At 47.5% G+C, this 18,195-nt stretch overlaps 1 protein-coding gene and 1 non-coding gene across 2 annotated transcripts; one reads left to right on the forward strand and one right to left on the reverse strand.

The window, feature by feature from the left end:
• The first annotated feature begins 232 nt into the window (after positions 1-232).
• LOC123463139 lies at positions 233-339 on the forward strand. Its single transcript, XR_006638748.1, has one exon. It is a non-coding gene; the product is annotated as a U6 spliceosomal RNA (small nuclear RNA).
• Positions 340-8,834: 8,495 nt separating this feature from the next.
• Positions 8,835-17,625, reverse strand: Saysd1 (SAYSVFN motif domain containing 1). The gene is made up of 2 exons (XM_045157427.1): positions 17,437-17,625; positions 8,835-9,414 (listed from the first exon to the last, which is right to left on the reverse strand). The coding sequence occupies exons 1-2, from the start codon at positions 17,623-17,625 to the stop codon at positions 9,070-9,072; spliced, it is 534 nt and encodes a 177-aa protein (XP_045013362.1). The 3' UTR covers positions 8,835-9,069.
• Positions 17,626-18,195: the final 570 nt, after the last annotated feature.

Raw genomic sequence — 18,195 nt, forward strand, 5'->3', positions numbered from 1 at the left:
TCAAAGGCGTGCGCCACCACGCCCGGCATAGATAGAAGTTTCAAAAGGAGGATTGCCTAAAGAAATGCTGGTTCAAGTATCCACACAGAACTATGGTGCAGCTGTCAAAATCAATACCGTGGAAGAGTAACATGCGAATAAATTCACATTATCCACTAAGTAGAAAAGAAATCCATCACAACAAGGACTGAGACTAAAACGGAAGCAGAGATGTCACTGCAGAGGGCACGCAGTGCTCACTTAGGCAGCACATCCACAAAATCCGGAACAGTACAGAGACGATTAGAGTGGCCCCCACGCAAGGATGACACGCAAATTCGTGAAGCACACTCCGTATTTTTGCCCCAGCGTGACGATTCTTTCCCTCTTTCTCAAATAAAGTAATAAAAAATAAACTTTAAAAGAAAAGTGATGCAAAAGGCTGGAGAGATGGCTTACAGGTTGAGGCACTTACCTGCAAAGCCCAACGACCTGGGTTTGATACCCCAGTGCCTACATAAAGCCAGATGCACAAAGGGGTGCATGCATCTGGGGTTTGTGTGCAGCTGCTACAGGCCCTAGTGCACTTATTCCCTCTCTTTCTCTCTCTCCCTCCATGCAAATAAATAAAAAAATATATTTTAAGAAACAGAATGCAGGGCTGGAGAGATGGCTTAGCGGTTAAGGCACTTGCTGGCAAAGCCAAAAGACCCAGGTTGGATTCCCGAGGACCCACGTAAAGCCAGATGCGCAAGGTGGCGCATGCGTCTGGAGTGCATTTGCAGTGGCTGGAGAACCTGACATGCCCATTCATTCTCTCTCCTTGCAAATAGATAAAAAATATTTTTTAGACAATGTAGATTATAAACTTTAACAATTAAAACCTCACTGAAGAAACTGGAAACACAGGCTAATTCTATTTACTTTTTTTTTTTTTTTTTTTTTTTTTTTGGTTTTTCGAGATAGGGTGTGACTATAGCCCAGGCTGACCTGGAATTCACTATGTACTCTCAGGGTGGCCTCAAACTTACAAGGATCCTCCCACCTCTACCTTCCAAGTGCCGGGATTAAAGGCATGTGCCACTACATCTGGTCTCTATTTACTTTAAAAAAAAATGTAATTTTTTAATGAGAGATAGAGAGAATTGGCATGTCAGTACAGCCAGCCATGGCAATCAAACTCCACACATGTGTGCCACATTATGCGTCTGTTTTATGTGGGACCTGGAGAGTCAAACATGGGTACTTAGGCTTTGTAGGCAAGTGCCTTAACCACTGAGCTATCTCTCCAGCCCTGCAGGATGAGGAGCAGGAGAATCCGAAGGTCGAGTACAGCCTGGCCTACAGAGAGACCTCCTCAAAGGAAAAATAAAAACCTAAATGAGGGCTGGAGAGATTGCTCAGTGGTTGGAACAAGGGTATGCAAAGCCTAAGGAACCTGGTTGGATTCCCCAGTACCACATAAAGCCAGATGCACAAACTGGCACACGAGTCTGGAGTTTGTTCATTGCCGCAGCTGGTGGCCCTGGCATGCCCATTCTCTTTCTCTCTCTCTCTCTCAAATAAATAAATACATAAAATATTTTAATATAAAAATGGGGCTGGAGAGAGATGGCTTAGAGGTTAAGGTGCTTTCCTGTGAAGCTTAAGGACCCAGGTTCAATTCCTCAGTACCCATGTAAGCCAACATGGTGGCGCAAGCGTCTGGAGTTCATTTGCAGTGGCTAGAGGCCCTGGTGTGCCCATTTCCTCTCTCTCTCTTTCTCTCTTTCAATCTCTCCATCAAATAAATAAATAAATGAAATTAAAAATGAAAGATCTAAATGAAAAGCACTCATTGGTCTGCTACCTTTGTTTATCAAGGCTGGCCTGGTGCTTAACGACCCAACACTGAGACATTCTGTGTCAGTTGCTTCTTCTTACTGTCACCAGATGCCTGATAAGAAGCAACTTCAGGAAGGAAGGGGTTTGGTCTGGCTCACACTTCGAGCTTACAGCTGGTCGCCTTCAGTCCGCAGTGAGCGTGCACAGGACAAGGAATGCTGCTACCCCACTGGTTCGTTCCTTCTTTTCACTGGGTGGGGAGACCGTGGCCCTCAGAATGGTGCCCCCCACAGTCAGCTCAATTAACCTGATCTAGAAAATCCCTCACTGATATTCCCAGACATCTGCTTCTAAGGTGATTCTAAGTCCTGTCAAATTGACAACCAGAGATGAAACATGACAAATACCCTTTAAAGTTGAGTAAGACAGCTGGGTGTGGCAGCGCATGCCTTTAATCCCAGCACTCAGGAGGCGGAGGTAGGAGCATTGCCGTGAGTTTGAGGCCCTGGGACTCCATAGTGAATTCCAGGTCAGCCTGGGCCAGAGTGAGACCCTACCTCAAACTCCCCCCCCCAAAAAAAAGTTGAGTAAGACAAAATACCACTGTTTACTATTCATTTGAGTTAATTAGTTTATTTGTTTATAAGAGAGACAACAGGCACATCAGGACCTCTAGCCACTGCAAACAAACTCCAGACACATACACTCCTTTGTGCATCTGGCTTTATGTGGATACTGGGGAACTGAACCTGGGTTTGTAGGCTTTCCAGAAAGTGCCTTAACCACTGAGCCATCTCTCCACCTGCATTGTGTACTATTTTTATTTGACTTTTTTTTCTGGATATTTTAGTCAATGGCGTTAGACGACGAGGTTGCGAGCTGTAAAAACTGAGAAGAGGGCTGGGGAGATGGCTCAGCAGTTGAAAGCACTTGCTTGCAAGGCTCGCTGGCCAAGGTTTGAGTCCCCAGTACCCACATAAAGCCAGATGCCTGTGCACTTGGAGTTTGTTTGCAGTGCCTGGAGTCTGTCTGTCTGTCTCTCTCTCCTTGCAAATTAATAAGAAATAAACATATTTTTTAAAAGATTGAGAAAGAGGACATAAATTTTACATTACTTGAAAAGGAAACAATCCCATGGGGGAAAAAAAAAATCCACTGAACCACAACTGAAATTGGTAATAGAACTTCAGTAAAGGGCTGGTGTAAAATTAATATGCCTAAATCAATAGATTTCACAACCACACAATAAATACATTAACTAAATGAACAAAAGTTGTACTTTAATAGAAAAAGATAAAATAACCAGGAATATATGAGGCATAGTAAGATCAGTTCAAGGCAAATTTGAACATGTAACTGAGTGGCAATAAAAGAGGTTTAAATAAGTGTTAGTTGCGCACCTTAGTTCATGAGTAATTAAGTAAGAAATTAATGATGTTTCTTTTCATTAAGATATTTGTAAATGCCATAATTTAATGGAAAACCAATAAATACACAAACAGAAATTTTGGGGACCTGATCAAACTAATTCTAAAGCTCACAAGGAAAAAAATAAATGTACCAGCCAGGTGTGGTGGTGCACGCCTTTAATCCCAGCATTTAGGAGGCAGAGGTAGGAGGAGATCTGGAGCTCGAGGCCAGCCTGGGACAACATAGTGAATTCCAGGACAGCCTTGACTAGAGTGAGACCCTACCCTGAAAAAAAAAAAAAATTAAAATGACCCATCTATGACTTTTTAAGGAGATACAGTGAAAAATCCTACGTAGTATAAGAGCATTCCTATAATTGTGGTTTCACTTACTTATGTGGGGGTCAACAGACACAGAGTGTATACTAAATGGAAAATTCTAGAAATCATCAATACACAAATTTTAAATGACTTTCATTGCAATATACTATGTTTTATTATTTCTAGCTATTATTAATTGCTTAGTGATTAATTTATAAATTAAACCTTATTATATGCATGTGCATATAGGGAAAGAAATGCTTTAGACAGGGTTCAGTACTGTCCATGGTTTGGGGTACCCTCTGTGGTAGGTGGTCTTAGAGTGTATTCTCTGTGGTAAGGGGGAACTAACGTATCAAATTTAGAATTGAAAGTGATTTTTAGGAAAATTTTATTTTATTAGAGAGACACACAGGGTGAGGATATGCACCCCAGGACCTCCAGGCACTGCAAACCAGCTCCAGATGCACACGCAACATTGCATCTGGCTCATGTGGGTTCTGGGGAATCAAACCTGGGCCATCAGCCCTTGAAAATGATTCCTGCCTTTGATGGCTCCACCAGCACACACACATGCGCACACACTCTCCTTACACCATTACAAACGTCCATATCATATCACATGCCCTGCGTGGCTCTCGACGCGCTCAGCCTGTCTTCCACCTCAGCTTTCTTTTTTCTAAAGGTGTGTGCCACAAGGCCTTGCCCTACTGTATTATTTTAATTATTTATTGACGAGAGAGAGAGAGAGAGAGAGAGAGAGAGAGAATGGGCACACCAAGGCCTCTAGGTGCTGCAAACAAACTCCAGATGCACAGGCCACTTTGTGCATCTGGCTTTACGTGGGTACCGGGGAATCGAACCCCTATTGTTAGGCTTTGTAAGCAAGTGCCTTAACCACTAAGCCGTCTCTCCAGCACCCTCCCCCTTCAGATTTCTGAGAATGAGACCCAAGGCTTCAGCCCAAATGTTCCAAGGTTGTGAAATAAAAGTATGTGTCACAGAAACCAAACATTGGCTCTAAATATTACTTTGTTTGGCTTAGAGAACATTTTCTTTGCCAGCTATGTGAGTTCCTGGTTATACCACATTGGTGGGGGGGGTGGTCTCACAGCTCTGATGTGGATGAGATGAGGGACCTTAGACACCGCCTGAGAAAGCTAGTGGGGGGGGGGGGCGTTGTTTGGTTTGAAAGTGTGCATGTGATAACTCACTGCCGGGGGTGGGGGGGCTCTCTATGCCTTTCCCAGGACCTTTCCTCTATGAACATTGCAGTGAAAAGAATGCAAGCGTTTCCCAGAAACATCCCAGAGGGTTTTCCTATGTGTGGAGGGGCCCACGAGGCGGCCTGGCGGCTCTATGCTGCCCCCTGGTGGCAAGATGCCCCGTGGCAGACAACCCCACCTGGGCATCCCGGCTGGCTCTTCCTACCTGTCCCTCGGTGCAGGGGAGGCCCAGGGCACGACGTCCGAATATGTCTGCTGGAATGAGTAGAAAGGAAAACCGCACAGCTCCTATTCCACTTTATTCTGCCCAACTTCCTGACTTTTTGTTGTGAGCCCAATCTGATCACAAATAAATAAGTAAATGAATAAATAAATGGAAGAGCTCCAACATTCCAAGGATAATTCTCATAGGGGAAGACACACGTGCCTGGAGACCCTAGGAAGGGTCAGAACTAGTAGAATGTGACTGTGTCCCAGAGGTGCGGCTCAGATCACGGCCTGAAGCTCAGAGAGGGCTGAGAGAGAGTCTGAGTAATGGGCCAACAGTCTGGGGGATGGTCACTTGGGGAACCAGTGAGACTTGAATAAGAAGAAATGACCCAAAGTGACATTGCTGCCAAGTGGCAAAGTTCTCCCGAGAAACAGAAAGACCTTCTTGCCAGGCGTGGTGGCGCACGCCTTTAATCCCAGCACTCGGGAGGCAAGAGGTGGGAGGATTGCCGTGAGTTCGAGGCCACCCTGAGACGACATAATAAATTCCAGGCAAAAACAAAACAAAACAAAACAAAACAAAATAAAAAAGCAACAACAAAAACCAGAAAGGCCTTCTTGAGAAGTATCTGAACTTGGAACTGGATTCTTCTTCATGGGGTCACAAGAAAGACACCACGTGGCCCAGAACATACTTGTTATTTGAGGGCGCCTTCTAGAGGTTTAACAGTCCCTATGAAAAGACAAGCAAGCAAGAGCGGAAACCAATGGACTCACAGGACCTGAGCAGAAACACTCACTCATGCCTACAGATGCCACAGGGAATGTATACACGTCTCTGTGATGACAGAAGCAGCTTTTTAACGGCACCCTCCTTCTTGGCTGCAGGTTGGGTCCTGAGTGGAAAATTCTGAGATCAACAGGCCTAAATTTGGAAAGTCAAGACTGTGCCTAAAGCTTAATGGTCTGACGAGAACAGCAAATACACTGTGGTTTCTTCTCCTCCCGGCCAGGTGTGTAATTGGCTCACACCTCACTTTTCCTAGAAGGCAATGCCATTATTACAGACAACCTTTGGGAGGAGATGAGCTGCACTCAGGCAACTGGCAATGAGTCTTGAATTTTCTTTTTCCTTTCTTTTTTTTGGTGGTAGTGTTATATGCCAGTGACTAGTGGGACACAGGCGTTCACTGAGTGAGAGATAAATCTAAGTGATGCTAAAAACTTGCTTTCAGTAACTCAAGGAAGAACAAAAGAATTAACCACAGACTCCCACTTAACAGTCTTTTATAAATATTACAGTTACTTTCACAATTAAGAATGGCTGAACTCTGGGCTAGAGAGATGGCTTAGCGGTTAAGTGCTTGCCTGTGAAGCCTAAGGACCTTGGTTTGAGGCTCGATTCCCCAGGACCCACGTAAGCCAGATGCACAAGGTGGCGCACACATCTGGAGTTCGTTTGCAGTGGCTAGAAGCCCTGGCGCACCCATTCTCTATCTGCCTCTTTCTCTCTGTCTGTTGCTCCCAAATAAATAAATGTAAATAAAACCAAAAAAATTAAGACTCTGACAGTGAAAACTACTGAAGGATCCCAGTTATTTCTTAAAATCTTAAGTTTAGGAGGAAAAAAAAAAAAAAAGTCCTGACACATGGTCTGTTTCTTCTGACCCCTAAAGAAGAATCCAGTTAGTTCCAGGCACTTTGCAAGAGGCCCTTCTGTTTCCTGGCCATTGTGCATAGTCACCGTGGGCCATTTCTTCTTACTCAAGTTTAAAACTCATCAGAATGACCCTTCAAAAAAAAATATGTGATGGTTTGGCTCAATTTCAATGACCCCAAACACCAAGCCGCAGATTGCCACAACTGGCATAATTGCTCACCAGGGCCCACAGATGAAGGGACAGCTTTCACAGCCTCAGCAAACAACAAACAAACCAGGGCTGGAGAACACAGCTCAGTGGCTAGAGTGCTTGCCTGGTGTGTGCATGGCCCAGGGTCAGACCCCCGCACTGCATAAACCAGGTGTGTGTGCGTGGCCCAGGGTCAGACCCCCGCACTGTGTAAACCAGGTGTGTGTGCATGGCCCAGGGTCAGACCCCCGCACTGCGTAAACCAGGTGTGTGTGCGTGGCCCAGGGTCAGACCCCCGCACTGCGTAAACCAGGTGTGTGTGCGTGGCCCAGGGTCAGACCCCCGCACTGCGTAAACCAGGTGTGGTGTCACGGGCCTGTGGTCCCTGCACTCCCGAGGTGGAAGCTGGAGGACCGGAGGTTATCCAGCGTTATACTGAACTACATAGCAAATTCAAGGCCAGCCTGGGCTGCACGTGGTACTGCCTGTAAAAAGAAAGAAAAAGAAAATGAGACACAACCCAAGATGTCAGTATGCCTGGAGTTCTCCTTCCAGCTCTCTCCTCTGCACATACTTAAGAATTCTCTGGCTGAATGATTAACCACTTATCAAATCACACTGGGCTGCACAGAGGTGGCTCAGCTATTCAAGGCACGGCTTACAAAGCCTGATGGTCTGGGCTCAATTCCCCAGTACCAATGTAAAGCAGATGCACAAAGTGGCACTTGTGTCTGGAGTTTGTTTGCAGTGACAAGAGACCTTGGCACATCTAAATATTTCCACTCCTCCCCTATCCCCTTCTCTATCTCCACCCCTCTAACTCTCTTGCTCTCTCTGTCTGTGCTTGCAAATAAAAAAATTTCCAGGGCTACAGAGATGGTTCAGCCGTTAAGGTGCTTGCCTGTAAAGCCTAATGACCCAGGGTTCAATTCCCCAGTTCCCACGTAAACCAGACACACAAGGTGAGTTCGTTTACAGTGGCTAGAGGCTCTGGTGCTTTCTCTCTCTATGTATGTGTGTGTGTGTGTGTGTGTGTGTGTGTAACACACACACACACACACACACACACACACACACATATATATGCTTGCAAATTTTTTTTAAAGTTTCCAATATTGACCTTGTCCTGATAAGACTGTCTCTTCTTTAACCAAGTGGAGACAGAATAAAAGGAGAATGAACAGCGGCGTGTACAGTGAATAAGGAACTGTTGATGGAAAGGTGATTTAAGGATATTTTATATTCCAATGATAGTAGTGACTGAAAAAGTAAGAATTAAATTAGAAAGCAAGACAAAAATAAACAACCCTCCCCCCCCAAAAAAAATCTTGCAACTTACACTTTTCAGTTAGGAAAAAATATATTGTGGCCTGGGGAAATGGCTCAGTGGTTAAAGGTGCTTGCTTGCAAAGCCTGCCAGTCTACGTTCAATTCCCAAGTGGTGGGTGCATCTGGAGTTCATCTGCAGTGTCAGGAGGTCCTGGTGCAACCTTTCTCCCAAATAAGGAGGTAAAACTATTTTTAGATGCTTTAATTATTAAAAAGATTAAAGAGAACATTCACGTTTAGCACTCAGCCCTGAGGTACCTACTCATTCATTAAACAAGTAGGTGTTTAAAAGAGAACCTCCCAGGAAAAGATCATGACATCAAAATAAAAGAGATGATTGAGAAGGGGAGGGGAAATGATGGAGAATGGAGTGTGAAAGAGGAAAGTGGGGGGAGGGAGGGTATTACCATGGGATATTTTTTATAATCATGGAAGTTGTTAATAAAAATTTGAAAAAAAAATAAAGATCACCTTTCTCAGTCTAGGTTGAAAAAAAAAAGTGAGAGAACCTCTCAGCTGGGTGTTATGGCACAAGCTTTTAATCCCAGCACTCGGGAGGCAGAGGTAGGAAGATTGCTGTGAATTCGAGGCCACCCTGAGACTACATAGTGAGTTCCAGGTCAGCCTGGGCTAGAGTGAGACCCTACTATAACTGCCACTCTCAAATGATGAGACAACCAGACCTCTTTTCTCACATGATTTTTTTTATATAAATTATACCAGCTCGGCTCCACAGTGAGATTCTTTTAGAAACTTTCACCAGAATCAAAGAGAAGTTCAAAATGAAACTGCAGCAGATCAGGGGCAGAGTGGAAGAGAGCCTGGCAGTGGCAGAGCCAACCCTGCAAGCTGCCCTTCGTCCTGTGCGCGGAAGTCGGGCGCAGGCTCAGCTCGGGGGCAGGAGGGCCGGCAGGGCCCGTCCTACCTCCCCAGCGGGGGTCTGAGCTGCAGCTCCCGCTCTAGCTGCTCTGCCGTCAGGCTGCCCTGGATGGCCTCGCAGCCTGGGTTGAACACGGAGTAGGCGCTCTTCTCTCCCTCCTTCTTCTCCCCGGGGCCTCGCATCCCCACGTACATCCAGTAGAACAACGACAGGACAAAATAAGCCAGGCCAAACTCCAGTTCCACAAACAGTCCCAGCAAGACCAGCCAGAGGAGAACCTTCAGGAAGGTGACGTTGGTCAGAAGAGAAGGGTGGCAGGGTGGAGGGGGAGGACCGGCTGTGCTCCGTGGCGGCTGTGGTGTGCGGCTCCCAGGCTCGGTGGCTTCCTAGGACACAGGCGTAGAGGATCAGAGCTCATCGAAAAGGCCTGATCTTACTGCTCAAGGAGGGCTGCCGGCTCATTGATTTCTATTTCCTTGTCCTTCTCTCAAAAACAATCACAGCCCGAGAGCTCATGCGCCCACCGAACCAAGGCAAGAGGTGACCCACTGAAAACCTACAGCGTTCAGATGGGCTCCCATTTCGCAGGAGCTGTTGCTTCTGACTCGTCTGAGGCTAACAAAAGCTAATTCATGACCCCAACAGAACCTCCCTGGTAATTGAGAAATCTGCAGGCATAACGTTTGCCTCCCTTACAGTCAGAGTCAACACACATTTGCTCATTTGATTAGATGAGTCAAAATACCATAAGAGGCTTGATTCTAAAAACAGGAAACAAACATCCCTTTCATGTATTAAAAAAAAAAAATCACTGTGATGACAGCCATTACCGGCCATTATGGCCATTACCATCCCACCCCACAAGCGGTCTATCCAGGTTCTCATTACTCAACCCGAGCCTGGGCAGTGTTTCCTAAGTAGACTTTCTAATCTCCCCCATCCCAAACCAACCTATGTACAACCACTAAAGTAGTATTCTAAATAACCATGGCGGCTGGAGAGATGGCTCAGCCATTAAAAGCGCTTGCTTGCAAGGCCTGACGGCCTGGGTTCAATTCCCCAGTACCCACATAAAGCCAGTTGCACAAGGTGGCACATGTGTCTGGAGTTCGTTTGCAGTGGCAGGAGGCCCTGGTATATCCCCCCCCCACACACACACTCTCTGTCTCATATAAGTAAAAATATTGTTTTGAAAAGGTGGGTGGGGGCTGGAGAGATAGCTCAGTGGTTAAGGCACTTGCCTGCAAAGCCTAAGTTCCCATGTCCAGTTCCCTAGTACTCACATAAAGCCTGCTATGCTAGGAGGCACCTGCTTCTTGAGTTTGTTTGCAATGGCTGGAGGCCCTGGCAGGCCCTTGCTCTCTCTGTCAGCCTCTCTCTCTCTCAAATAAATAAATATATATGTAGAAACAGGAGTGGTGGTGCCTGAATGGCATCCAACGTTGTGCCCTGGGTCCCACGTGCACGTACACAAACGTGTGCACACCTTCGCATACATAATTTCCTGTGCAACATGTAAATCACGCCTCGGTCTCAACTCAACTGTCCAGACACCCTTAACCCACAAGCTCCTTTCCCCCACGCCTCGCCCTTCTTCCTGGCTTGCAGGGGGAATAAAGCAGGCACACTCTTGCCCTACTTGGCCACCCCCATGCGTGACATTTATGAGACAGAAGTGACCAGCAGACATGACAGTTCTTGCTCCAGAAGAGGGGGGCCTCTGCTAGGGAAGGTTCGCCTCGTCTGGGAACGGCACCGACGGGGCGCCTGCAGTGTCCTGGCCAAGGGGGGCAGGGCGGGGGGGGCAACGTGTGCGTTGGCGGCAGGCAGGAGCTAGACCTCAACAGAATCTGGAAACGGAATGCCACTGGAGGTCTTCATAGGGAGCGAATACAGCCCAAGTTCCATTTATGCCACGCACAGAATGGGGAGCAGGGCCAGGGACATGGCTAGCTGCTGTCACCGGAGCAGGTGTGAGGGGACCAGACAGTGATGACGGCGGCCGCTGGTTCAAAGCAAAGGAAGAACCAAGCTCGTCTGCCACCACTTATGCGCGTGACTCCAAAGACCACTGTCTGCTGCCACTGTAGGAGGCTAGCATTCCTGCTGTCCCTTCACTGGCCTGGGGACACTGAGAGTGAGCCAGCAGTGGGCAGAGATGAAGTGTGGCTAGGATCCCGGATGGTGTCCCTCCAAGGCCCGTTTCATTTGACCAGTGGCTTCAGTGGGGATGGCAGGAAGAAGGGTTAGCGAGCTAGGCAGGGGTGGGGGCAGTTTTGGAACGCTGCTGGGATGAACCTCCAGACCGCAGTGTGTGGGAGGAATGGCATTTATTTCAGGCTTACAGATCCAGGGGGACGTTCCATAAAGGCGGAAGAAGCCGGCCCCCTTTCCCAATCCCACGCAGCCCGAAGAACCAGCAGCAGAACCCCAGGCAGAGCTCAAGCTCTCTGCACACCTTCGGCTGGAATTCAGATCTGCCCCCACTAACACCTTGGGGCTGCACCTCAGGATCCACCCCCCTCCACCCCGACACTTCTTCCAGCCAGGTGGTCTGTTGGGGGATGTAAATTCAAACTTCCACAGTAAGGGATGGTAGGAAGAAGGGTTCGAGGGTTAGCCAGAGGTGGTGCATCACTGGCAAAGGGACGAGACACAGGGGAGGGCTATAAACAGAAGTTCCTCAGCCTGGCTGGGCATTTTCTCTAGTGCCGGTTCCATCCTCTTCTGGCTACAAAAGCCATGTTCACAAGTGTCTCGGGTGGCATGTCACCCATAGGCAGAACTCAGGAAAGGCATTTCGTCTCTTCTTATTGATGACTTCTGTACAGATATCCAATGTACCTCAGTCCCCTCCCACCACAATCCTTTACCCCCTCCCCGCTATCTCCCATCTACTGAACCCCTTCTTCTTTCCAACCAGTCCCTCTAGGGAAAGCAGATCCATTCCTCCAGTACCAAGCTGTTTCCCACCTGCAGGCCTCTCTCAATGAAGGAGAGCATGAGCCAAGGTTAGGCGGCCAAGAGCTGAAGACCATGGAGGGTTGAGGGGATGAACGTTGGGGGTTGGAGGTTCCAGTGGGAACTTGCCTAGGATATGGCAGGAGAGGACTTAAAACAGTCACAAGCTGCACGTGCTGGCCTCAATCCCAGTACTCAGGAGGCAGAGGTAGGAGGAATGCTGTGAGTTCAAGGACAGCCTGGAACTCCAGAGTGAGTTCTAGGTCAGCCTAGGCTAGAGTGAAATCCCACTTCAGAAAAAACAAAAAAAGTTACAAGTGGGTTGGGTAAACGGCTCAGTGGATAAAGTGCTCACCAGTCATTCTGGAGGACCTGAGTTCATCTCCACATCCCACTTAAAATGCCACAAGCTGGGCTGGAGAGATGGCTTAGCAGTTAAGGCGTTTTGCCTGCAAAACCAAAGGATCTGGGTTCAACTCTCCTGGACCCACATAAGCCAGATGCACAAGGTGGCACATGCATCTGGAGTTTGTTTGCAGTGGCTGGAGGCCCTGGTGTGCCCATTCTCTCTTTTTCTAAAATAAATAATTAAATAAATAAAATATTTTTTTAAGCCAAGCGTGGTGGCACATGCCTTTAATCCTAGCACTTGGCAGAGGTAGGAGGATCACCATGAGTTCGAGGCCTTCCTGAGACCACAAAATGAATTCCAGGTCAGTCTGAGCTAGAGTGAAACCCTACCTCAAAAAACAAAATATATATATATATATATATATATATATATATATATGTATGTATGTATGTATGTATGTATATGTATATGTATATGTATATGTATATATATACACACATATATACGTATGTATATATATATGTATGTGTATGTATGTATGTGTGTGTGTATATATATATACATATATATGTGTGTGTGTGTGTATATGTGTATATATATATATATATATATAAATTATTTTTAAAGCCACAAGTCATGGTAGGCTTCTATAATCCTGGCTCACTGATGACAAGACGGGCAGTGGAGAGAGGAGAATTAACCAGGGACCCATGGCAAGAGCAGCAAACAAGAGCAGCGTGAATCCAAAATGAGAAACCTTGGCTCAAATGAAGGTGGACAGGCCAGGAACGACCTAAATGCTGTCCTCTGATCTCACACACTGACACATATTAAGAAAACAAGAGCCAGGTGTGGTGGTGCAAACCTTTAATCCCAGCACTAGGAAGACAGAGGGAGGAGGATCATTGTGAGTTCAAGGACACCCTGAGACTACATAGTGAATTCCAGGTCAGCCTGAGTACAGGCAAGACCCTACCTCGAAAAACCAAAAAAAAAAAAAAAAAAAATTGTACATTTATCAATGAAAATGAAACAGAAGGTGGAAGAAATCTCCAATGGCCCCGTGTGCCCATCAACATTATTAGGTGGAGATAGATTATAACTTAAAAAGAAAAATAAAACTAATGAGAATTTTTACACCAGGGCAAACCCAGGAAAGAAAGCCATGAAAACAAGCCTAAGGCTGAGTCCCTTCAGAAAAGCGGTTCAATTAATAAGACACAACCCAAGGCCCAGAGAAGCTTCCTTCCATCGGGCTGAAAGCTTTCATGGGTTTTTAATAATGGAACCTCTCTCGCAGAACGGCTTCTCGGGGCTTCACTCCATGATCTCATATTCTTTGGGAAGAGGGGTGGTCAGGAGTGCTTTGTATGCAGCAGACATTGTGTTCTATTTAAACTGGAAGAGGGAAACAGATTCCCAGATCCTGAGCGATTGTGTTCACGGACTGCTGGTCAACAATAGCTATCCTGATGCAGCTGAGACAAACAGTGTGAAGGAAATGGACTGTGGAGCCCTGCAGCCCACCCCCCTTGACCTCTGTCTGTGAGTGGGAACCCTGGATACTGGAGCCAATACTGACTCAGAACAGAGCTATAACAAGTTCTTCCTGGTTATAAAAAAAGACAAAACACAAAACTCCCAGGGCTGGTGAGAAGGCCCCATGGGTAAGAGCACGTGCGCGGCCAGCGTGGGGACCTCAGTTCTATTCCCAGCACCCGTGGAAAAAGCTGAGCTTGCCCACGCGGGGACTCCAGTGCTGGGGCTCACGGGTCAGCCAGTCTGACTAAAATGACAGCTCTGTGTTCACTGACAGACTCGGTCCCAAGGGGGGAAAAAAAAAATGACAGAATGGGACACTGACTTTCTCTTTTGGCCTCCACTTTCATGTGCTTCGGCACACACATCTGCACACACATCTGATACACACACCAGCAACGACAAAAAACATGCTTAAATCAGACATAGTCCAATATAATAAACTTAAGAGAAATGATTTTAAGGTGAACAAATATACCACTCCAGCATATTTTAATTGGGGGAAGAGGTGTTACTTAAAAAAAAAAATTTTTTTTAAATTTTAGATAGAGTGAGAGGAGAGAATTGGTCCGCCATGACCTTAGTCAGTGCCATCAAACTCCGGATGCTTGCGCCACCTAGTGGGCATGTGCAACCTTGTGCTTGCCTCACCTTTGTGTGCCATCTGGCTTACTTGGGATCTGGAGAGTTGAACTGGGGTCCTTAGGCTTCGCAGGCAAGCACTTACCCACTAAGCCATCTCTCCAGCCCAGGAATGGGGTGTGTCGGTAAGAAAGGCTCTCAAAAGTGATCTGTAGCTAAGGCCTCAAGCTGGTGATCTTCCTGCCTTATTGCACCTTACAGTGTTGGGATTATAGGTATCTACCACCACCCTGACGTTTTGATTTTGGGGGAGTGCTACTGAGGGCTGAACCTAGGGCTTTGCAAATCTAGAGTCAAGAGGACTACCACAGAGTTATATACTCAGCCCTTAAAAAAAAATTTTTTTTTGAAACAAGGCCTTTCTAAGTTACTAGGCAGACCTTGAACTTGTAATTATTCTGCCTTAACTTCCCAACCAAGTATCTGGGATGACAGGTCTTTACCACCAGACCCAGCCACGTTAACTTGAAAAAGGATTTTTTTTTTTTTTTTTTTTTGGCTCTTGTTACACTTAGGAGAAAAGGCCTGGAGGCAGATTTTTGTGAAGCATCATAGCCCTTGGAATGTTCTGTATTTCTGTCTGCATTTTTGTGGGAACAGAAGCAGGAGGCACAGATTCTCACTGTGACCCTCAGAAGTGTGAGGAGTTCCCCTAGACTTTCAGCTCACACCCAACTGGGATTGTGGCTTCATGAAGCAAGAACTGGAGCATAACAAGGCTACTTGAAAACAGGCTTAAGTATGAGGTCCAACAAAGAGGGGGAGGGGCTGGAGAGATGGCTTAACCGGTACAGCACTTGCCTGAGAAGCCTAAGGACCCAGTCAATTCCCCAATAACCATGTAAGCCAGGTGCACAAGATGGCACATGTGTCTGGAGTTCATTTGCAGTGGCTAGAGGCACTGACATGTCCATTCTCTCTGCCTCTTTCTCTCTCTCTAAATATTTTTTTAAAAAAGAAAGAAAGAGAAGGGCTCAGAAGACACCAGGAAGCACGGGTATAGGCTTCTCTGCGAGTCCCACGCTAGGGTCTCTACAACATGTGGGATTTTATAGGTTTTGAAGCTACTATCGCCAAAGGAGAGAGAGAAGGGAGAGAATGGCCATGCTGGGGCCTCCTGCTGCTGCCAATAAACTCCAGACACATGCACCACTTTGTGCATCTGGCTTTACCTGGGTACATGGGAATCAAACCCAGGTGCCTAAGGACCTGGATTTCAATTCCCTAGTACCCACATAAAGCCAGGTGCACAAAGTGATGCAAGAGTCTTGAGTTCATCTGCAGTGGTTAGAGGCCCTGGAGCATCCGTTCTCACTCTACCTGCCTTCCTCACCCCCACAAAATAAAATTAAAAAAAACTTAAAGAAAATGAAATTCCTTTTAAAAAAAAAAAGGGTAGGGGCACCTGGACTGAAGAAATGGCTTAGCAATTAAGGTGTTTGCCTATGAAGCCAAAGGATGCAGGTTCAATTCCCCAGGACCCAGATAAGCCAGATGCACAAGGTGGTGCATGCGTCTGGAGTTCATTTACAGTGACTGAAGGACCTGGTGCATCCATTTTCATTCTCTCTCTCTCTCTCTCTCTGCCTCTTTCTATCTCTTTCTCAAATAAATAAAATAAATTTTAAAAGACTTCCTAAGGAATCCAAATGTGACCACAGATCACAGAATGGGTCCTTAGGGACACCTGAAGGATTACAACTGATAAGACCCCCAGGATGCAAGAGGTAGAGTATCTTTAACTGTAAACGAAGTCAATAATCTTGCTTGAGACTCTCAATGTCTAGGGAAAAGAATGAGGCCCTTCCCGAGGTTATATACATACAAGTCTTAAGCTTTGGTCATTGCAACTTTGTCGTAAAAGGAGTATGAACTCTATGCTGGCAGCTTTTACTGCAAATGTTAATTGTGTTGGAAGTCTTCTCAGCTGGTGAGCTGTTTCAACCAGACTCTGGCCAAGGGCATCTCCTCCCTTCCCAAGTCTCCATCATATTCCTTTCTCTCCAGCCTCATTTCCACATAGACACTGCAATGTCACATACGGGTTACCCTGCCATTGTATTCCTGAGTGAAAACTAAATAAAGACATAGAGGCCCTAACTAAATTCATCTACAAAATAAAACATTACCAAAAAGAATGAAGGATGAAAAGGCTATCATAGTAATTCAGATCTTTCTTGTTTCCACCTTGATCCTTATCAGTGATGCAAAAAGGTGGCAGTTTGGAATTCAAACACCATATCTTTTAGGCATGTATTTATTTGTGAGAGAAAAAGACAGATGGGGGGGGGGAGGGAGAATGGGCGCCCCAGGGCCTTTAGCCACTACAAACGAACTCCAGATTCATGTGCCACTTTGTGTAGCTGGCTTACATGGGTCCTGGGGAACAGAACCTGGGTCCTTAAGGCTTCACAGGCAAGCGCCTTAACAGCTAAGCCATCTCTCCAGCCCTGAAACCCCATTTCCAAATTTCCCAAGTACAAATAAAGCGAAGGCTTAATGACTGCCACTTTTGACTGGGCTCAGCTCGGTGGGGGAAGTTTCTGAAGCCACAGGACACCCCAGCCATTAACTCAAGCCGCTAAGGACAAGGACAGGGCACACGGGTGCCTTCTTCCAGGACCCTGTGGCCCGGCTTCTGCTTAGACCCGGATGCTGCGAGGGGACCAGGTCTGGAAGGAAACAACGGCAAAGCCACGTGTCACCGCTGCCCCACGCGGCGGGACGTCCGGCCTGGGGCAGCGCTCCTCACCCACAGCCTGCTGGCCGTCCAATAGCGCGCGGGGACCCAGCGGCGTGGGCGTGGCTTTCCCACGGAGGGGGCGTGGTCTGGGGGGGGGTCGGCGCGGTGGGCGTGGCTCCGGGCGGAAGCGAGTCCCCGGAAGTCGCTTGCCTGAGGCGCGGCGCTCCTCACCTGAGCGCGGTGCGGGCTCCTCCGGCCCCACGCCACGAGCCGCCTTAGCCAACCTGGGGCGGAAGTGGAAGTCGCAGCCGCTTCCGCCTTCTCTCCAGAGGCGGGTGCGCTCTGGCGCGACGTGCCGGGCTGAGCCGACAGCCCGGCCCGTTTGCGGGCCTCCCGGAACTCCGCCAGCCGCCGTTCCATGGCAGGCACCCGTCCGCGCACGCGCGTCGCCAGGGGACTCGGCCGCACTACGCATGCGTGGACCCACCGCGCACCTCCGCGCATGCGCGATGCGACGGCTCCCCTGGCAGCCCGCTTCTAGAGCTCTGTGACGTGCAGTGGGCATCTGTGTAACCAGAGCAACCGCCTTCAGACTCAGGTGGTCGCAGCGCCCACCATGGCAGGATTAAAAAGGTTAACGGCCCAAATTGTGGGCTGGAGAGACGGCTCAGCGGCTGGTGCACTTTCCTGCAGAACCTAAGGGCCGGAGTTCGATCCCCCAGTTCCCAAGTAAAAGTCGGACAAAAGTGGCACATGCATCTGGAGTTCGTGGCTGGAGGCCCTGGAGCGCCCATTCTCTCTCTCTCTCGCTGCCTCCCCTTGCAAGTGAATAAATAAAAAGAATCTAAACTGTAAGGGCTGTCCCAAGGTATCCAGCGTCCTGTGGTGTGAGAGCACTCCAGTTGGTGTGAACTGAAATACTAAGCATACTTCAGTCATCCTTCGAGAATATTTCAGTTTCTGTAGTGGTGGATACATTGAATGTTGCAG

Source organism: Jaculus jaculus, chromosome 8 (assembly GCF_020740685.1).
Source record: "Jaculus jaculus isolate mJacJac1 chromosome 8, mJacJac1.mat.Y.cur, whole genome shotgun sequence".
NCBI classification, from domain to species: Eukaryota; Metazoa; Chordata; class Mammalia; order Rodentia; family Dipodidae; genus Jaculus; species Jaculus jaculus.